Source organism: Balaenoptera musculus, chromosome 15 (genome assembly GCF_009873245.2).
Source record: "Balaenoptera musculus isolate JJ_BM4_2016_0621 chromosome 15, mBalMus1.pri.v3, whole genome shotgun sequence".
NCBI classification, from domain to species: Eukaryota; Metazoa; Chordata; class Mammalia; order Artiodactyla; family Balaenopteridae; genus Balaenoptera; species Balaenoptera musculus.
In genome coordinates, this window is record NC_045799.1 from 79,906,930 (window position 1) to 79,927,609 (window position 20,680).

A 20,680-nucleotide genomic window follows, 5' to 3' on the forward strand; every position below is an offset into this window, starting at 1 on the left:
GCATGAGCTGTTTATATATTTTGGAGATTAATCCTTTGTCCGTTGATTCGTTTGCAAATATTTTCTCCCATTCTGAGGGTTGTCTTTTCGTCTTGTTTATGGTTTCCTTTGCTGTGCAAAAGCTTTGAAGTTTCATTAGGTCCCATTTGTTTATTTTTGTTTTTATTTCCATTACTCTAGGAGGTGGATCAAAAAAGATCTTGCTGTGATTTATGTCAAAGAGTGTTCTTCCTATGTTTTCCTCTAAGAGTTTTATAGTGTCTGGTCTTACATTTAGGTCTTGAATCTATTTTGAGTTTATTTTTGTGTATGGTGTTAGGGAGTGTTCTAATTTCATTCTTTTACACGAAGCTGTCCAGTTTTCCCAGCACCACTTATTGAAGAGACTGTCTTTTCTCTATTGTATATCTTTGCCTCCTTTGTCATAGATTAGTTGACCGTAGGTGCGTGGGTCTATCTCTGGGCTTTCTATCTTGTTCCATTGATCTATGTTTCTGTTTTTGTGCCAGTACCATATTGTCTTGATTACTGTAGCTTTGTAGTATAGTCTGAAGTCAGGGAGTCTGATTCCTCCAGCTCCGTTTTTTTCCCTCAAGACTGCTTTGGCTATTCGGGGTCTTTTGTATCTCCATACAAATTTTGAGATGATTTGTTCTAGTTCCATAAAAAATGCCATTGGTAATTTGATAGGGATTGCATTGAATCTGTAGATTGCTTTGGGTGGTATAGTCATTTTCCCAATATTGCTTCTTCCAATCCAAGAACATGGTACATCTCTCCATCTGTTGGTATCATCTTTAATTTCTTTCATCAGTGTCTTACAGTTTTCTGCATACAGGTCTTTTGTTTCCCTAGGTAGGTTTATTCCTAGGTATTTTATTCTTTTTGTTGCAATGGTAAATGGGAACGTTTCCATAATTTCTCTTTCAGATTTTTCATCATTAGTATATAAGAATGCAAGAGATTTCTGTGCATTAATTTTGTATCCTGCAACTTTTCCAAAGTCATTGATTAGCTGTAGTAGTTTTCTGGTGGCATTTTTAGGATTCTCTATGTATAGTATCATGTCATCTGCAAACAGTGACAGTTTTACTTCTTCTTTTCCAATTTGTATTCCTTTTATTTCTTTTTCTTCTCTGATTGCCGTGGCTAGGACTTCCAGAACTATGTTGAATAATAGTGGTGAGAGTGGACATCCTTGTCTCATTCCTGATCTTAGAGGAAATGCTTTCAGTTTTTCACCATTGAGAATGATGTTTGCTGTGGGTTTGTCCTATATGGCCTTTATTATGTTGAGGTAGGTTCCCTCTATGCCCACTTTCTGGAGAGTTTTTATCATAAATGGGTGTTGAATTTTGTCAAAAGCTTTTTCTGCATCTATTGAGATGATCATATGGTTTTTATTCTTCCATTTGTTAATATGGTGTATCACACTGATTGATTTGCATATATTGAAGAATCCTTGCATCCCTGGGATAAATCCCACTTGATTATGGTGTATGATGCATTTAATGTGTTGTTGGATTCTGATTGCTAGTATTTTGTTGAGGATTTTTGCATCTATATTCATCAGTGATATTGGTCTGTAATTTTCTTTTTTTGTAGTGTCTTTGTCTGGTTTTGGTATCAGGGTGATGGTGGCCTCATAGAGTGAGTTTGGGAGTGTCCCTTCCTCTGCAATTTTTTGGAAGAGTTTGAGAAGGATGGATGTTAGTTCTTCTCTAAATGTTTGATAGAATTCACCTGTGAAGCCATCTGGTCCTGGACTTTTGTTTGTTGGAAGATTTTTAATCACAGTTTCAATTTCATTACTTGTGATTGGTCTGTTCATATCTTCTATTTCTTCCTGGTTCAGTCTTGGAAGGTTATACCTTTCTAAGAATTTGTCAATTTCTTCCAGGTTGTCCATTTTATTGGCATAGAGTTGCTTGTAGTAGTCTCTTAGGATGCTTTGTATTTCTGTGGTGTCTGTTGTAACTTCTCCTTTTTCATTTCTAATTTTATTGATTTGAATCCTCTCCCTCTTTCTCTTGATGAGTCTGGCTAATGGTTTATCAATTTTGTTTATCTTCTCAAAGAACCAGCTTTTAGTTTTATTGATCTTTGCTATTGTTTTCTTTGTTTCTATTTCATTTATTTCTGTTCTGACCTTTATGATTTCTTTCCTTCTGCTAACTTTGGGTTTTGTTTGTTCTTCTTTGTCTAGTTCCTTTAGGTGTAAGGTTAGATTGTTTACTTGAGATTTTTCTTGTTTCTTGAGGTAGGCTTGTATAGCTATAAACTTCCCTCTTCGAACTGCTTTTGCTGCATCCCATAGGTTTTGGATCGTCGTGTTTTCATTGTCATTTGTCTCTAGGTATTTTCTGATTTCCTCTTTGATTTCTTCAGTGATCTCTTGGTTATTTAGTAATGTATTGTTTAGCCTCCATGTGTTTGTGTTTTTTCCCCTGTAATTCATTTCTAATCTCATAGCGTTGTGGTCAGAAAAGATGCTTGATATGATTTCAATTTTCTTAAATTTACAGAGGCGTGATTTGTGACCCAAGATGTGATGTATCCTGGAGAATGTTCTGTGCTCACTTGAGAAGAAAGTGTAATCTGCTGTTTTTGGATGGAATGTCCTATAAATATCAATTAAATCTATCTGGTCTATTGTGTCATATTAAAGCTTCTGTTTCCTTATTTATTTTCATTTTGGATGATTTGTCCATTGGTGTAAGTGAGGTGTTAAAGTCCCCCACTATGATTGTGTTACTGTCGATTTCCTTTTATAGCTGTTAGCAGTTGCCTTATGTATTGAGGTGCTCCTATGTGATAGGTAATTAAAAACTACTAGAAATAAGGGAAACATTTCAGTATGTAAAGAAAGTAGGATATATGTTGTTGGCAAGAAGGTACGAAAAATGGAGATATTTTTGTTCAAGAGTAGATTTGTCCTAGAGCTGGTTGTTTCTGGATGGGGAAAGAATAAGGGACAAACTCATATGGATATAGGAAGTTGTGGAAGAGGAACCTTGAGAAAAGAGTTTTGTTCGTGGTCAGAACTGGATAAGATTAGATTGCATTCAATCTAAGTAAATTAATTTTGTTATTAAAAGTAAGCTGATAGGGCTTCCCTGGTGGCGTGGTGGTTAAGAATCCGCCTGCCAATGCAGGGGACACGGGTTTGAGCCCTGGTCCAGGAAGATCCCACATGCTGTAGAGCAACTAAGCCTGTGTGCCACAACTAGTGAGCCTGTGCTCTAGAGCCCATGAGCCACAACTACTGAGCCCGTGAGCCACAACTACTGAAGCCCATGTGCCTAGAGCCTGTGCTCTGCAACAAGAAGTAACTGCAATGAGAAGCCCATGCACCACAACGAAGAGTAGTCCCCCATTGCCACAACTAGAGAAAGCCTGCACACAGCAACGAAGACCCAATGAAGCCAAAAATAAATTTATTTTAAAAAGTATTTTATTTATTTAAGCTGATACAAGACTGGAGTTTGGTTTTTTGTTATGAGAAAGTTTTCTTGGAATATTGAGCTGCTTTAAGTAAGACTTTCTTTTATTATTTTTTAGTATTTTGTCCACACCGTGCAGCCTATGGGATCTCAGTTCCCTGACCAGGGATTGAGCCTGGGCCACAGCAGTGACAGTGCTGAATCCTAACCACTAGGCCACCAGGGAACTCCCAATAAGACTGTTTAAGTGATCTGTTGTAACCTTCTGTATTTGCCTTTGAAATCTTCACTGTCACTTTAGTTAAGTGAATACTTTCACAATACTTACGATTCTACTTGACCAAGTGTTTTAAAACTTATTTTAAAAAAACTTTATTGAAATATAGTTGATTTACAATGCTGTGTTAGTTTCAGGTGTACAGGAAAGTGATTCAGTTATATATGTGGTGTGTATATATACAAATATATGTATGAATACATGTGTATTTTTTAGATTCTGTTCCATTATAGTTATTACAAGGTATTTTAATCAATTAATTAATTTTATTTATTTTTGGCTGCGTTGGGTCTTCATTGTGGTGAGCGGGGGCTACTCTTCATTGCGGTGTGCAGGCTTCTCATTGCAGTGGCTCCTCTTGTTGCAGAGCATGGGCTCTAGGTGCACGGACTTCAGTAGTTGTGGCTCACGGGCTCTAGAGCGCAGGCTCAGTAGTTGTGGCGCACGGGCTTAGTTGCTCTGCGGCATGTGGGATCTTCCCGGACCAAGGCTTGAACCCGTGTCCCCTGCATTGGCAGGCGGATTCTTAACCACTGCGCCACCAGCGTAGCCCTATTACAAGATATTGAGTATAGTTCCCTGTACTATACAGTAGGTCCTTGTTGGTTATCTATTTTATATTATAGATAGTAGTGTATCTATTTTAATCCCAAACTCCTAATGTATCCCCCCACTCCATTTCCCCTTTGGTAACCATAAGTTTGTTTTCTATGTTTGTGAGTGTGTTTGTAAAATAAGTTCATTTGTAGGATTTTTTTTAGATTCCACATATAAGCAATATCATGTTTGTCTTTCTCTGCCTTCATTTAGTATAATAATCTCTAGGTCCATCCATGTTGCTGCAAATAACATTGTCTCATTCTTTTTTATGGCAAATATTCCACTGTGTATATATATATACCACATCATCTTTATCCATTCATCTGTCCATGGACACTTAGGTTATTTCCATGTCTTGGCTATTGTGAATAGTGCTGCTATGAACATTAGAGTGTGTGTATCTTTTTGAATTACTTTCTCCAGATCACTGGATCATATGGTAACTCTATTATTTAGTCTCTTTTAAGGAACCTCCCTACTGTTCTCCATAGTGGCTGCACCAATTTACATTCCTACCAACAGTGTAAGGGGGTTCCTTTTTCTCCACACCCTCTCCAGCATTTATTATTCGTAGACTTTAAAAATTAATTAATTAAATTATTGCTCTGCGGGCTCTTCATTGCGGCGCACTGGCTTCTCTAGTTGTGGCACATGGGCTTTAGAGTGCATGGGCTCTAGAGTGCGTGGGCTCAGTAGTTGCGGCACATGGGCTTAGTTGTGGTATGTGGGATCTTAGTTCCCTGATCAGGATGGAATCTGGGTCCCCTGCATTGGGCACATGGAGTCTTAACCCTGGACCAGCAGGGACGTCCCTGTAGACTTCTTGATGATAGCCAATGTGACTGGCGTGAGGTGACACCTCATTATAGTTTTGATTTGCATTTCTCTAATAATTAGTGATACTGAACATCTTTTCACGTAGCTGTCGGCCATCTGTATGTCTTCTTTTGAGAAATGTCTATTTAAATCTTCTGCCCGTTTTTTGATTGGGTTGTTTTTTTGGATATTGAGCTGTATGCCCTTGCCAGTCTCATCATTTGCAAATATTTTTTCCCATTCTGTAAGTTGTCTTTTCGTAAAACTTTAGTTTTTAAATATTATTTATATTTTCCTTATTTTTTTGGCTGCATCGGGTCTTAGTTGCGGCACATGGGATCTTTGTTGAGGAATATGGGATTTTTCGTTATGGCGCATGGTCTGCTCGGGTTTCTCTCTAGTTGTGGCACGCGGGCTCTCTCGTTGAGGCATGTGAGCTCAATAGTTGCAGTACGTGGGATCTTAGTTCCCTAACCAGGGATCGAACCCGTGTCCCCTGCATTGGAAGGCAGATTCTTTACCACTGGACCACCAGGGGAGTCCCAGTAAAACTTTATTTTGGACAAACTTCCTCAAATCAAATTCTAAACTGAAGTTCTTTTGACCTCTAATTTGGGACCTTTCAAAGGCCCCTGAGGCATCTGAGACTAATATTAAACTAATTCAGATTATTTGGTATGTTAAATTACATGAGAAGCATTATCAAATGAGTGGTGATAAAACCTTCTTAGGTAATACTGTATGGGTAAACATCATTAAGTGTTCTAAAAATTATAGTTCCTAAAAGTTCCTAAAATTTGGATATGTCCTGGATTGTTATCAGTCTTAATTCTAGTTATCTTAAAATATTGTATGTCACAGCAACTTGGTGAAGCTTCTTTGTCAATTGCATTGTAAGAAGATCCTTAACTGTGCCTTTTCAAGTCTTTTGTCATTCACAGATATTTCACTCATGCTTTTGCAAAATCTTAAGATTCATAGAAAGGAATTTTTGGCAAGTAGAAGATTCTGATAACTTCCAGATCATACTGCTGAACTAGTTAAGAAATTCTAATGGAAACCCTGATTGTTTCATAAAACTGTTAACAAGATTAAGTATTAGTTACATAGTACTGAGTGAACTAATGAATATGGTTATGTTTTATGGTTTTTGTCTGAAACATTGCTGGCTTTTAGTCTGTTTTCCAGACATAAGGAAACCTTTCCCTTTATAACAACTTGGTAAGTTTTACCTTTGTAAGTGGAATTGAAACATTTATCTTTTCTCTTGACCTGATCCCTCCAGGAGTTGGAAACTCAGAGTCCCAACAGCTTTATCAGCTGAATAAGGAAGGTCACCTCCTGACAGGAGCAGGAATATTGAGATATTTTAGGAACCTTGAGAAGGGAGGAATTCTCTCAAATCTACAGATACTGCAGGCAAAATCTGATGGCAAGTCATTGATATGATTTTCCTGGCCTCAAGAGGTTTTTAAAAGTTCAGTTGATACTCCTTATGAAAAGTTCTAGCACAGCCAATTGAAAAGAGCCTATACGACCAGTTACACGTAGGTAAATCAGGCTGTTTACTGAAACTAGACTTAATTTGGCCCAATTTGGTAGAAATAAGGATAAATTAGGGAGAGATTGTTTTGAGAATGTACCTTTGTGGATACTGAGGTTTTGTATACACTGAGGTTTTTGTATTATCTACATCCAAGATGACCTTGTTGCTATATTATAAAGTATTTTAATTAAGTTATTAAAGGATATTCTAAGCTTGTTTCTGAAACTGATCACAGTAATCAGTAATCTATCTTTGGATGAAGATCAGATGCCCCCTGATCCACAACCAGGAGATTATACATACCGGAAAGGACACTGCTTATAAGACTCTCTCCAACCTAAATGAAAGAGCCCTTATCAGGTATTAAATAGTTTCTTTCAGTTTCACGGTGCGTGAGCTGACTCTTGAATTAATATTTCCCACTCGAGGGCTTCTGTACTGGACTGGTCGATAGAAAGGACTGCTGACCTCAAACAAACAACACCCACATGAGAAAAAGACAACAGCAGTGGTGGACAGCTGACCCAAGAATCTGGACCAGGTCTGTTAAGACCCATCCTAATTCAATGGAACTGTTTACCAAATGTGTCTCCCTATCAAAATGGAAAGTTTTTGTTGTATTTCTAATATACTTCTGACTCCAATGTTCAGGATAGAAAGGAAATCTCCAGTGAAGCTGAATAACTACTCACGATGTGTATCACTGCTTGCTACTGAAAGATCTGCAAACAAAAAAGGGAAAATGATGGAGGAAACTTTCACATATTGAGGTATGGAGAAGTCATTCTGGCTTATAAGGTAAGGCGGTTCTAGTTTATCATCAAACATACATGGTACATCTGCTTTAACCATTAAAGAATGCATTTAAAAAACCAAAATGAAGTAACTGTGGTTCAGGCGTCCAAAATGGATCTGGGTGCCTGTTATGGACATGGTTTCAGACACATTCCTGTATTACTGAGAACTTGAACTTTCTGAACTGTATCAGACTCAAGGACACTATCAGCTGCTATGAAACCTTTCTCTTTAGGAATGGTAACAAGCGAGACAGCTCAAGCTGTAGCCTCCCAGCAGAAGGCACTGGATTCTTTAGGCAGAATAGTACTAGATACTAAAATTGCTTTACATTGTATTTTGACAACAAAAAAGAGGTGTAGTGGCCAATAACTCCTGCTATGTATATGTTCATACCCCTGGAGAAGCTGAAACACAAATAAATAGAGTTAATTCAAAATCCTACTTACAGAATTTACATAAAAAAGGACCCGCTCTGAAGCTTATTTTCCTGGCTGCCATCTGTAACAGGAAGACTTCTGGGGTTTACTACAGGGGTGCATTTTGATCATTATCCTCATTGCAATATGTCTACTAATTTTCAAATGTGTGTCCAGGTGCTGTGACAAAGCAGAGAGAGGTAATGTTTTCATAATACAAAATATTGATGCTAAGCAACTTGAGAATTCTTTAAAAATGAAAAGTCAGGGACTCGGGACTTCCCTGGTGGTCCAGTGGCTAAGACTCCGTGCTCCCAATGCAGGGAACTAGATCACACATGCTGCAACTAAGACCCAGTGCAGATAAATAAATAAAAAATAAATAAACATATATTAAAAAAGTCAGTGACTCTCTCCTGAAAAAGGTTGCTGCCCCTCTTCCCCTCAGGCTTGAGGTATATCAAAGAAAAAGGCTGACTAAAACCAAGCAGGACCCTGTGGGCCTTCCTAGAGAAAGACCCCCCCCACCCATGTCCCCTGTTTTAGCCTCCTAGGCCTTCCCTGAGTTCCAAAGAGCAAATTTAATTAGAAGTAAGAAAATGCAGAAACAAAGGAAAGCAGTCAACTAAGGCAAAATAATAATTTAGCCATAAAACAAAGTCAAGGACCTCTAGTGCCTCAAGGGCTATAAATAGTATCCTGAGCCATTCCCTTGAGTTGTTTTGCAGATATCAAGACCCCCACCAGGTGAAAGAAGTTAACTGCATGCTGACTACCAGCACGTAGACCCCAGACTGGTTGGAACCAAAAGGCTGAGATTCCCTAAACATCACCCAATTATTCACCATTAACCAATCAGAACTGTATGAGCTGATGGCCCATCCTGTGACCTCTCCCTCAGTCTTCAAAAGCCCTTCTCTGAAAGCCGTTGGGGAGTTTGGGTCTTTTGAGCACAAGCTGCCCGTTCTCCTTGCTTGGCATCTTGCAATAAACTGGGTTGTGATAATAGAAAGTACATCGTTAGTTGCTGAGTGTTGGGTGACCTGATCCAAGTTTCTGGTTGGTAACAGAAATACGAAGAGTCATTTAACCTAAGGTACTGATAACCCCCTAAATATCATCAGAAACCGTTGGAGGACATTTTCTTCCTGAACATCATCTCCTGACATCTAGTAAAGGTAAAAACAATGATCCAGTCTGGCACCCTCCCATCTGTCTAGTCATTTGCCCACCTGTCCAGCACATATGTGCTCTGGTTTATCTCACTGAGCTCTTGGCCAGGGGCACTGGGCAGAGGCAGGTAGTGCCTCCAGTGTGAGAGACTCACTAAAGTGTGTGTCATAACTCTTACTTTGACTCTGGGGAGAGATAAAGAAACCAACAGTTCAAAGATAGGAGGACACAAAACTAACCAGCCAGTCCCCGATGAAAGAGAAACACGGCTTTCAAGATGTACAGTCAGGGTGTGTGCTAATTTATTATGGCTGACTTGCCATTTCAGCTTCCTGGGAAAGAAAAATTCCTGTGACTTGAACTGTGGAAAGACAGAAGTTATCACAGATGTCACATGGCTCAGGGTGGAGCCAGGGAAATCAAGAAAAGTAAGATGTTTCTTAGTTTCCCTTCACTCAAAACCACTACTTCCCTAATTCTATCAAACTCCATAAAAGGCACAAAATAGAGCTAGAAACTTGGAAATATCCAAAAAGTGAGCAAAGGCTCTAATTAGAAACCATCCGAGTTCCTCCTGTTGGCCTGAAAAGGCACCCTCAGTCACCTCCCATTTTCTGTTTAGATCCCCTCTGAACTCCGGATGAAAATGCAGCTTTTGGCCAATGCATCTGCTTCCCCTGCAGTGCAGCTAGGATCCCCCAGGCCATCTCCTCTGGTCCAGCACAGGCTGGATTCTCTACCTGCTTATTTTCTACTCACCGGTTGTTTTTCCAAAGCTCCTCTCACACGTTAAGGTCCTCTCTTCTGGCTCAGCCCCAGTTTAGTCCCACATCTCCCTCTGCACATGTGTGCTGGGAGGGAGCATGTGTTCTGGGGTGCAGTCTGCACTCTCCGTTGAAGGAAATGGAGGTCACGTGCCCTGCAGTGAGAATTAGCTCCACAGCCAAGGCCATTTCCTTCAACGAGTCTGGGAACAGGCCCCATCCCTCTCATGTCGTTTCACAGCCTTCTCTACAGTTTCTGTAATTAACATTCACAGGTCCGAACAAAACCTAAAGTTTTTCTGTTCTTTACTAAATAAACATTTGCTTCACAGAAACCAGCCCCAAACACATCAGTGTCCAATTACGTGAGAACAGGCAGCAGGGGGACCAGGTCATCCATCTCCCCCCTTGCAGCGAGAACGTTAGCGAACCCTGCCTGGCAGTGCCCTTGAGCGTCCAGGAGGCGGTCCTCTCTCCCACAGGCCCAGTCCTGCCAACAGGGGGGCTGTGAGCCCTTAGGGCGGACTCCTACTTGCTTCTATCCAGTGAGGCTTTGGGAGGGAAAATGAGCTGAAACAGAGGTTGCTCCCTTCCCCTTGAGGCCTGTGGAGGCTTTTCTGAGGCCCCGGTCACAGAGCGGGCCAGGCTCCAGCCAGCTGCCGTGGCCAACACCGTCACCGCCCCGTGATGAAGCTGGCCTCGTCCCCTCCTCCGTTCCAGACGCCGCCTCAGAGCCACTGGATGGCTGCTCCTGGGACGGGCTGGGTCCTGCAATCGCACGACGTTTGGATTAGAGAGATACAAATCTTAGATTTGATTAGCGAATCAAGGGGTACTCCAAGAAAGGACTGCTCAGGAAAAGCCAGGAACCAGCTGTTCTTGGACTGCACAGGGAGGAGCCCGAGAGGCCCACTGCCCCTCCCGGGTAGAGAGGGCCAGTCACAGAACTGACCTTACCACTGCTGGAGGGCAGGCCTCCTCCTCGTGAAAAGGTCCGGCACACGTGAGATCCTGACGCCCCACAAATCAGGCCTCACTGCCTTTATATGACCCCCCCTAAAGTCTGTCACCTTGGCAGGGCGACGTCTGCAGCAGCCCTTTAACATTTAGCGCTAGGCTGACAACACTCCTGCTGACGTCTCCAGCTCACCCCAGTCCGCAAAAGGAGTCTCAAAAACCTTGTAGCAGAGGGCTCTGCCTACAAGTATGTCGGCTTCCCGGCTCTTCCCACAGACGCAGAAAGCCTCTGACACTCCACGTGCAGCTCTGAATCCCAGTGTCTACCCTGGCGGTCTGCCAGTACCCTCAGTGCAGCTGAGCTGGCTGACAGCAGAGGACAAAGGCAGCTTGTTCCCAACTCCTCCCCTCTTCTTGGGAGTAGGGCGGCAGGCGAGAGCTGGGACGAGGCAGAGCCCACACCAGTCCTCTAGCTCCCCGTCCACGCCAGGAGGCCACTTGCAGGCACCGTGGCCTCCTCCTGCAGACATGCAGAAACTCACTCCAGCATCCCAGGGCCCACAGACACCAGAGCTTTGCTACTGCTGTTGTCACAGGGCCGAAGAGCTTCAAGGCCTGGGGGTGCCCAGGGCACAGCACAGTCACCTGCATACCCTAGGACGGGACACTGGAGAGCACTCATGGCAAGCGGTTGACATCATCTCTATGATTTAATTATTTAGGGTTTTCCTCCATCTTAACCTCATGCCAAAAAGAACAAGAAATTCTGAAAGAACAAATGATGAGCATGCTTTAGTAGCTAAGATTTGCTGAACACCTATTATGTGCCAGGCACTGTGCTTACTGTCTTTGCATATACGTACCGTCTTAACTCTAAACAGCAGTCTATAAGTACCACTCCTCTATATCCATCTTACAGATGAGGAATAAAGCTCAGAGAGGTTAAGTAATCTGTTAACCAAGGTCTCATAATCAATAAAACCAGGACCTAGGATTCAAGCCTGGACTATCTGACTTTCAAGCCTCTGGTACCTTGCCTGCAGAAATGCATAAGGAAACACAGGCAAAAGAAAAATGACATGACAGCCATAAAAAAGAATGAGATAATGCCATCTACAGCAACATGGATGGACCTAGAGATTATCATACTAAGTGAAGTAAGTCAGACAGAGAAAGACAAATACTATATGATATCACTTATACGTGGAATCTAAAAAAAAATGATACAAATGAACTTATTTACAAAACAGAAACAGACTTCGAAAACAAACTTATGGTTACCAAAAGGGAAGGGGGGAGGGATAAATTAGGAGGTTGGGATTAACATATACACACTACTATATATTAAATAGATAACCAACAAGGACCTACTATATAGCACAGGGAACTCTACTCAATACTCTGTAATAACCTATATGGGAAAAGAATCTGAAAAAGAATAGATATATGTATAACTGAATCACTTTGCTGTACACCTGAAACTAACACAACATTATAAATCAACTATACTCCAATATAAAATAAAAAAGAAAAATGAGGTGAAAACAGGAATGAGGTGAGCATACTGAATGGATAAGGAAAATGTGGTCTATTCATACAGTGCAATGATTCAGCCTTAAAAAGGAAAAAAATTCTGACACAGGCTGCAACATGGATGAACCCTGAGAACATTATGCTGAGTGAAACAGGCCAGTCACAGAATGACAAATACTGTATGATCTCTCTTATAGGAGGTACTTAGAGTAGCCAAATTCAGAGACAAAGTAGAAGGGGTGGTTGCCAGTGCTGGGAGGAGCAGGAAATGGGGAATTGTTGTTTAAAAGATATAGTTTGTGTTTTACAAGATGAAAAGAGTTATGGGAATAGATGATGATGATGATAATGGTTGCACAATTTGAATGTATTTGGTGCCACTGAACTGTACACTTAAAAATGGTTAAGATGGTGAATTCTGTGTTATGTGTATTTTACCAAAATTAAAAAAAAAGGAGGGGAAGAAAGAAAGAGAGAAAGAAAGGAAGAGAGAGAGGGAAGGGAGGGAGGGAGGGAGGGAGGGAAGGAGGGAGGAAATGCTATGCAGAGACTGAGTGAAAAACTATAGATGGATCAAAAACATAGCTCTGAGCTCCCTGAACTCCTAGGGCAGAACTCCCTAAGCGCTCTCATGTCATGGCACTCATGGAAAAGGACAGTATTTCTATGGCATGTGGGGCAACTGGTCCAAGGCCATGGGCACTCAGTCTCCACCCTGAAGGCAAGGGGATCAGGGTCTCTGCCATGTGAAGTCCATTCCCCATATACCAGCGGGGGAGCTCTGCTCTAGAACCTGGGCTCCAAGGCCGAAACTGCTGATTACCTGTTTTGTTCCATAACTTAGTCATACTTGGTCAGCCTCAAGCCTCTCTAAGAACCACCAACCATATCCATAGAGATCTGAACACAGCAGGACAAGAGCATAGGCTTTGATCTTTCATTCTGATCTTAAAGAGACAGTAAAACAGGAGGCATCTTTGAGCTCACCAAGTAGACATCATGAGCAAGGCTCACCCTCCTGAGTGGAAGAAATTTATGGAGAAGTTATCACTAAAATTAAATGGTGGCAGACATGTCCAAGGAATATTGTGGGGCTTTGATCCCTTTATGAATCTTGTGATAGATGAATGTGTGGAGATGGCAACTAGTGGGCAACAGAACAATACTGGAGTGGTGGTGATACGAGGAAAGAGTACCATGTTAGAAGCCCTGGAACCAGTATGAACAATGGCTGTGTTCACCAGAGAAATCAACTGCTTCCACATGTCCCCTCCACATTTTACTATGATAAAAACTGGCTCGTGTACATTTTATTACTGAACATTTTTATTAAATAAACTTTTGTAATAGTGAAAAAAAAAAACCCCAGTAAAATACTCATTAACCTGGATGTTTGTGGAATGGGGTGTCCGGATGCCTGAAGTGCTGACTGACAGAGGAGACTCAGAGCACTCCTTGTGACTGAAAAGCTCCTGAAAATGTAGTGCCTCAATTAATAGTAAACACAATTGTTTCCTGTGTGTTGGAGACAGGTTGTTGGGGCCTGGAAGTATCTCTCTAAAAAAGGAGAAACCTAGGAATCTGCTGCACATTCAAGTCATTTGGTAATTCAACAAAATCATTTCATTCTCCAATAAAAAGAAACAGGACTCAGAGAAATAGCTGATTCTAGGTTACGGACAGGAAATACACAAGACAAGTCTGGACTATCTTGTAGTACCAGGAACTAAGGAAGTGCTGTTAAAAACAAAACAAAACCCCTCAAAACTCCACCAATAATGGAAGTATGTAAAAGGGACACAGGGGCCATCTGAAAGAGCTCCCAATGGCTAAAGCTGGAAGAGTTTGGGCAAGAAAATAAAGTAGTACTGGATTAAACCTAAAGTATAAAATAAATATCCCAGAGTCCATATTGATATAAAGAAATGAGGGAGAAGACAAATCCATGCAGAACAATTTCAAATAGCTTATGTAGCTACTCCGCCCTCATGGAGGGGCTGTATAACCCGCCACTCCTTAAGTATGGGCTACGCATAGTGATTTCTTTCCAAAGAGCACAGTGTGGGAAGGGGAAGAAAAGAGTCACTTTACACAGAGAACCCTGAAGAGCACTGCCTGAGCAGGTGATCAAGGGCAACATCAACTGTGACAAGCCATCTTGACAAGCACCCAGCCCTGACCTAAGAATGGTACTTTATCTCTGTGGTCTTCCTCCCAAAAATAAATAACTCATGAGAAAAACGTCAGACAAATCCCAACTGAGGGACATTCTACAGAACATCTGACCCTCAAAACTCTCAAGGTCATCAAAACAAAGTCTGAGAAACTGTCAGAGCTAACAAGAGCCTAAGGCTACATGATGACTAAATGCAATGTGATATCCTACATGGGATTCTGGAACAAGAAAAAGGCATTAGTTAAAAATTAAGGAAATATAAAGTATGGACTTTAGCTACTACATGTATCAACAGTGGTTCATTAGTTGTGACAAATGAACCACATTAACTTAAAATGTTAACAGAGGAAACTGGGTATATGGGAATTCTTTGTACTATACTATCTTCATAATATTTCTGTAAATCTAAAATCATTCTAAAACAAAGTTTATTTAAAAAAAAAAAGACACTGTCTACCCTCATGGAACTGAGATTGCAACTGAATAGATAAGCACGTATGTGATTCAGCAGATTCTGTAACCAAGTATGTGCAAAACCCTGTGGAGCAAGGTGGAGGCTGGGTGGGGAGGGAGGTTAGGAAAGGCTTTACAAAGAGAGGAAGGTGCAAGATGAGAAGTTTTCCAAGCAGATGGGGAGTCGGGTAGCATGAAAACGAAAAAGAGCTCAGAGGCCTGAGCACGAGCAGAGGTGGGAGAATAGAGATGTTAAGCTTGGCGAGGGTAGAGGACACGCGGAAGGGAGTGGCCAGAACAAAATGCTGGAGACCAGAAAGGGCAGGAATGCAGGAGCTACTGACTAGGTTTCAAGCAGGATCACCCCGCAGGTAAGCACAAGGCCAGTGGAGACCCATTATCTGGGACCAAATCCCAGCCTGTCACTCACTCCCGCTAGCTCTACGGGTGCCATTACCACTTGGTCCCTAAGGTCAACTGTAAAATGGGGATAACATCACTGCCTATCTCACAGGGCCGCTGTGAGGATTACGTTAGTTAATACCTGCAAAGCACCTTAGAACTGAACTGGGGCTACACAATAAATGTTCAATAAATGCTAAGTATTGTTATTATACAAGCAGAAGAATGAATGACAATCCAACCTCTGTCTTAAAAAGCTTTGGAGGCTGTTCAAGGTGGGTGGCGTCGGGGGTGGGATGGGAAGAGAGTGGAGGCTGCTACCATCGTCCTGCCACATCTGCAGATATAGATAGATATTGACTGATTGGCTGTGCTGGGTCTTCGTTGCAGCATGCGGGCTCTTCGTTGCAGCATGCGGACGTCTTAGCTGTGGCATGCGTGTGGGATCTAGTTCCCCGACCAGGGATGGAACCTGGGCCCCCTGCATTGGGAGCACGGAGTCTTACCCACTGGACCACCAGGGAAGTCCCCTGGATCTATATTTTTGTAAGGTTTTTTACTAAATCCTCAATGAGACCTTGACTTCCTCAGAAATCACATTCTTATCCATGTGGAGGAATATGGCAAGGAAATGGTAAAAGTGTACACCATTGCACACTGTTGATGGCAGTAAAAACTGTTATTACTCCTTTGGAAAGAAACTGGCAATACATTTCAAGAGCCAAGAACTCTTTTTACACTCTGTGATCTAATAATTCCCACTGCTGGAAATTTATCTCAAGGAAATGACCCAGAAAGAGGGAAGAGAGACAGGTGCATAAATTCAGTAAAATATCTTCTAAAGAGAAAAACTGGAATCAATCTAATGTCTAACAAAAGGGAAAGTGTTAGGTGTATCATGGCATGTCAATTGCTGGATATTATCAGTCACTGAAAAAATTATGAAGGACCAGAAATGCTTATAATGTTAAATAAAAACAAGCAAAGTGGAAACTGCTCATACACTACAATTATCATTACATACAAATGATGTACATATGGAGAGATTAAAAGAAAATGGACAGAAAGAAAGTTGATCTATGAGGATGATAATATTTGAGCTTTTTCCATTACTCTTATGCTACTGTTTACATAAAATTTTAAAATCTAAGAATCTGAGATTTTATTTAGACTATAGGAATACTAGGTAAAATGCCACTGAGTGTAACTGAAACTGATGTTAACTTTTTTAAAAAAACCAGATGAGGGGGATTAACCAAGATGGCGGAGTAGAAGGACGTGCTCTCACTCCCTCTTGTGAGAGCACCAGAATCACAACTGTCTGCTGGACAATCATTGACAGGAAGACCCTGGACTTCACCAAGGAGGATACCCCACGTCCAAGGACAGAGGAGAAGCCACAGTGAGACGGTAGGAGGGGCGCAATCAGAGTAAAATCTAATCCCATAACTGCTCGGTGGGTGACTCACAGACTGGCGAACACTTATACCACAGAAGTCCACCCACTGGAGTGAAGGTTCTGAGCCCCACGTCAGGCTTCCCAACCTGGGGGTCCGGCAACGGGAGGAGGAATTCCTAGAGAATCAGACTTTGAAGCCTAGTGGGAATTGATTGCAGGACTTCGACAGGACTGGGGGAAACAGAGACCCCACTCTTGGAGGGCACACACAAAGTAGTGTGCGCATCGGGACCCAGGGGAAGGAGCAGTGACCCTGGGGGAGACTGAACCAGACCTACCTGCTGGTGTTGGGGGGTCTCCTGCAGAGGCAGGGGGTGGCTCTGTTTCACTGTGGGGACAAGGACTCTGGCAGCGGAGGTTCTGGGAAGTGCTCCTTGGCGTGAGCCCTCCCAGAGTCTGCCATTAACCCCACCAAAAAGCCCAGGTAGGCTCCAGTGTTGGGTTGCCTCAGGCCAAACAACCAACAGGGAGGGAACCCAGCCCCACTCATCAACAGTCAAGTGGATTAAAGTTTTACTGAGCTCTGACCGCCACAGCAACAGTCAGCTCTACCCACCACCAGAGCCTCCCATCAAGCCTCTTAGATAGCCTCAACCACCAGAGGGCAGACAGCAGAAGCAAGAAAAACTACAATCCTGCAGCCTGTGGACCAAAAACCACAGTTACAGAAAGATAGACAAGATGAAAAGGCAGAGGGCTATGTACCAGATGAAGGAACAAGAAAAAACCCCAGAAAAACAACTAAATGAAGTGGAGATAGGCAACCTTCCAGAAAAAGAATTCAGAATAATGATAGTGAAGATGATCCAGGACCTCGGAATAAGAATGGAGGCAAAGATTGAGAAGATGCAAGAAATGATTAACAAAGACCTAGAAGAATTAAAGAACAAACAAACAGAGATGACCAATACAATAACTGAAATGAAAACTACACTAGAAGGAATCAATAGCAGAATAACTGAGGCAGAAGAACGGATAAGTGACCTGGAAGACAGAACGGTTGAATTCACTGCTGCGGAACAGACTAAAGAAAAAAGAATGAAAAGAAATGAAGACAGCTTAAGAGACCTCTGGGACAACATTAAACGCAACAACATTCGCATTATAGGGGTCCCAGAAGGTGAAGAGAGAGAGAAAGGACCAGAGAAAATATTTGAAGAGATTATAGTCGAAAACTTCCCTAACATGGGAAAGGAAATAGCCACCCAAGTCCAGGAAGCGCAAAGAGTCCCATACAGGATAAACCCAAGGAGAAACATGCCAAGACACATAGTAATCAAAGTGGCAAAAATTAAACACAAAGAAAAATTATTGAAAGCAGCAAGGGAAAAATGACAAATAACATACAAGGGAACTCCCATAAGGTTAACAGCTGATTTCTCAGCAGAAACTCTGCAAGCCAGAAGGGAGTGGCATGATATACTTAAAGTGATGAAAGGGAAGAACCTACAACCAAGATTACTCTACCCGGCAAGGATCTCATTTAGATTTGATGGAGAAATCAAAAGCTTTACAGACAAGCAAAAGCTAAGAGAATTCAGCACCACCAAACCAGCTCTACAACAAATGCTAAAGGAACTTCTCTAAGTGGGAAACACAAGAGAAGTAAAGGACCTACAAAAACAAACCCAAAACAATTAAGAAAATGGTCATAGGAACATACATATCGATAATTACCTTAAGCGTGAATGGATTAAATGCCCCAACCAAAAGACACAGACTGGCTGAATGGATACAAAAACAAGACCCATATATATGCTGTCTACAAGAGACCCACTTTAGACCTAGGGACACATACAGACTGAAAGTGAGGGGATGGAAAAAGATATTCCATGCAAATGGAAATCAAAAGAAAGCTGGAGTAGCTATACTCATATCAGATAAAATAGACTTTAAAATAAAGAATGTTACAAGAAACAAGGAAGGACACTACATAATGATCAAGGGATCAATCCAAGAAGAAGATATAACAATTATAAATATATATGCACCCAACATAGGAGCACCTCAATACATAAGGCAACTGCTAACAGCTACAAAAGAGGAAATTGACAGTAACACAATCATAGTGGGGGACTTTAACACCTCACTTACACCAATGGACAGATCATCCAAAATGAAAATAAATAAGGAAACAGAAGCTTTAAATGACACAATAGACCAGATAGATTTAATTGATACATACAGGACATTCCATCCAAAAACAGCAGATTACACGTTCTTCTCAAGTGCACGCGGAACATTCTCCAGGATAGATCACATCTTGGGTCACAAATCAAGCCTCAGTAAATTTAAGAAAATTGAAATCATATCAAGCATCTTTTCTGACCACAACGCTATGAGATTAGAAATGAATTACAGGGAAAAAAACGTAAAAAAGACAAACATATGGAGGCTAAACAATACATTACTAAATAACCAAGAGATCACTGAAGAAATCAAAGAGGAAATAAAAAAATACCTAGAGACAAATGACAATGAAAACATGACGACCCAAAACCTATGGGATGCAGCGAAAGCAGTTCTAAGAGGGAAGTTTATAGCTATACAAGCCTACCTAAAGAAACAAGAAAAATCTCAAATAAACAATCTAACCTTACACCTAAAGAAACTAGAGAAAGAAGAACAAACAAAACCCAAAGTTAGCAGAAGGAAAGAAATCATAAAGATCAGAGCAGAAATAAATGAAATAGAAACAAAGAAAACAATAGCAAAGATCAATAAAACTAAAAGTTGGTTCTTTGAGAAGATAAACAAAATTGATAAGCCATTAGCCAGACTCATCAAGAAAAAGAGGGAGAGGACTCAAATCAATAAAATCAGAAATGAAAAAGGAGAAGTTACAACAGACACTGCAGAAATACAAAGCATCCTAAGAGACTACTACAAGCAACTTTATGCCAATAAAATGGACAACCTGGAAGAAATGGACAAATTTTTAGAAAGGTATAACCTTCCAAGACTGAACCAGGAAGAAACAGAAAATATGAACAGACCAATCACAAGTAATGAAATTGAAACTGTGATTAAAAATCTTCCAACAAACAAAAGTCCAGGACCAGATGGCTTCACAGGTGAATTCTATCAAACATTTAGAGAAGAGCTAACACCTATCCTTCTCAAACTCTTCCAAAAAATTGCAGAGGAAGGAACACTCCCAAACTCATTCTATGAGGCCACCATCACCCTGATACCAAAACCAGACAAAGACACTACAAAAAAAAGAAAATTACAGACCAATATCACTGATTAATATAGATGCAAAAATCCTCAACAAAATACTAGCAATCAGAATCCAACAACACATTAAAAGGATCATACACCATAATCAAGTGGGATTTATCCCAGTGATGCAAGGATTCTTCAATATACGCAAATCAATCAATGTGATACACCATATTAACAAATTGAAGAATAAAAACCATATGATCATCTCAATAGATGCAGAAAAAGCTTTCGACAAAATTCAACACCCATTTATGATAAAAACTCTCCAGAAAGTGGGCATAGAGGGAACCTACCTCAACATAATAAAGGCCATATAGGACAAACCCACAGCAAACATTCTCAATGGTGAAAAACTGAAAGCATTTCCTCTAAGATCAGGAACGAGACAAGGATGTCCACTCTCACCACTATTATTCAACATAGTTCTGGAAGTCCTAGCCACGGCAATCAGAGAAGAAAAAGAAATAAAAGGAATACAAATTGGAAAAGAAGAAGTAAAACTGTCACTGTTTGCGGATGACATGATACTATACATAGAGAATCCTAAAACTGCCACCAGAAAACTGCTAGAGCTAATTAATGAATATGGTAAAGTTGCAGGATACAAAATTAATGCACAGAAATCTCTTGCATTCCTAT

At 41.1% G+C, this 20,680-nt stretch overlaps 2 protein-coding genes and 1 non-coding gene across 3 annotated transcripts in view; 1 reads left to right on the plus strand and 2 right to left on the minus strand.

Moving 5' to 3' along the window:
* Window positions 1-3,597: 3,597 nt before the first annotated feature.
* Window positions 3,598-3,669, minus strand: TRNAD-GUC. Its single transcript has one exon. It is a non-coding gene; the product is annotated as a tRNA-Asp (tRNA).
* A 5,680-nt stretch (window positions 3,670-9,349) lies between these two features.
* PRKRIP1 (PRKR interacting protein 1) overlaps window positions 9,350-20,680 on the minus strand; it is a 30,722-nt gene continuing 19,391 nt past the window's right edge. Inside the window, exon 6 of the mRNA XM_036827098.1 lies at window positions 9,350-10,601. Within this exon, the coding sequence (XP_036682993.1) occupies window positions 10,372-10,601 (230 nt within the window). The 3' untranslated portion in view covers window positions 9,350-10,371. The remainder of the gene's footprint in view (window positions 10,602-20,680) is intronic.
* On the plus strand, window positions 12,926-14,837 carry LOC118881830 (small nuclear ribonucleoprotein G-like). The gene has a single exon (XM_036827099.1). It carries the CDS (start codon window positions 13,323-13,325, stop codon window positions 13,545-13,547), a length of 225 nt encoding a protein of 74 aa, XP_036682994.1. The 5' UTR covers window positions 12,926-13,322; the 3' UTR covers window positions 13,548-14,837.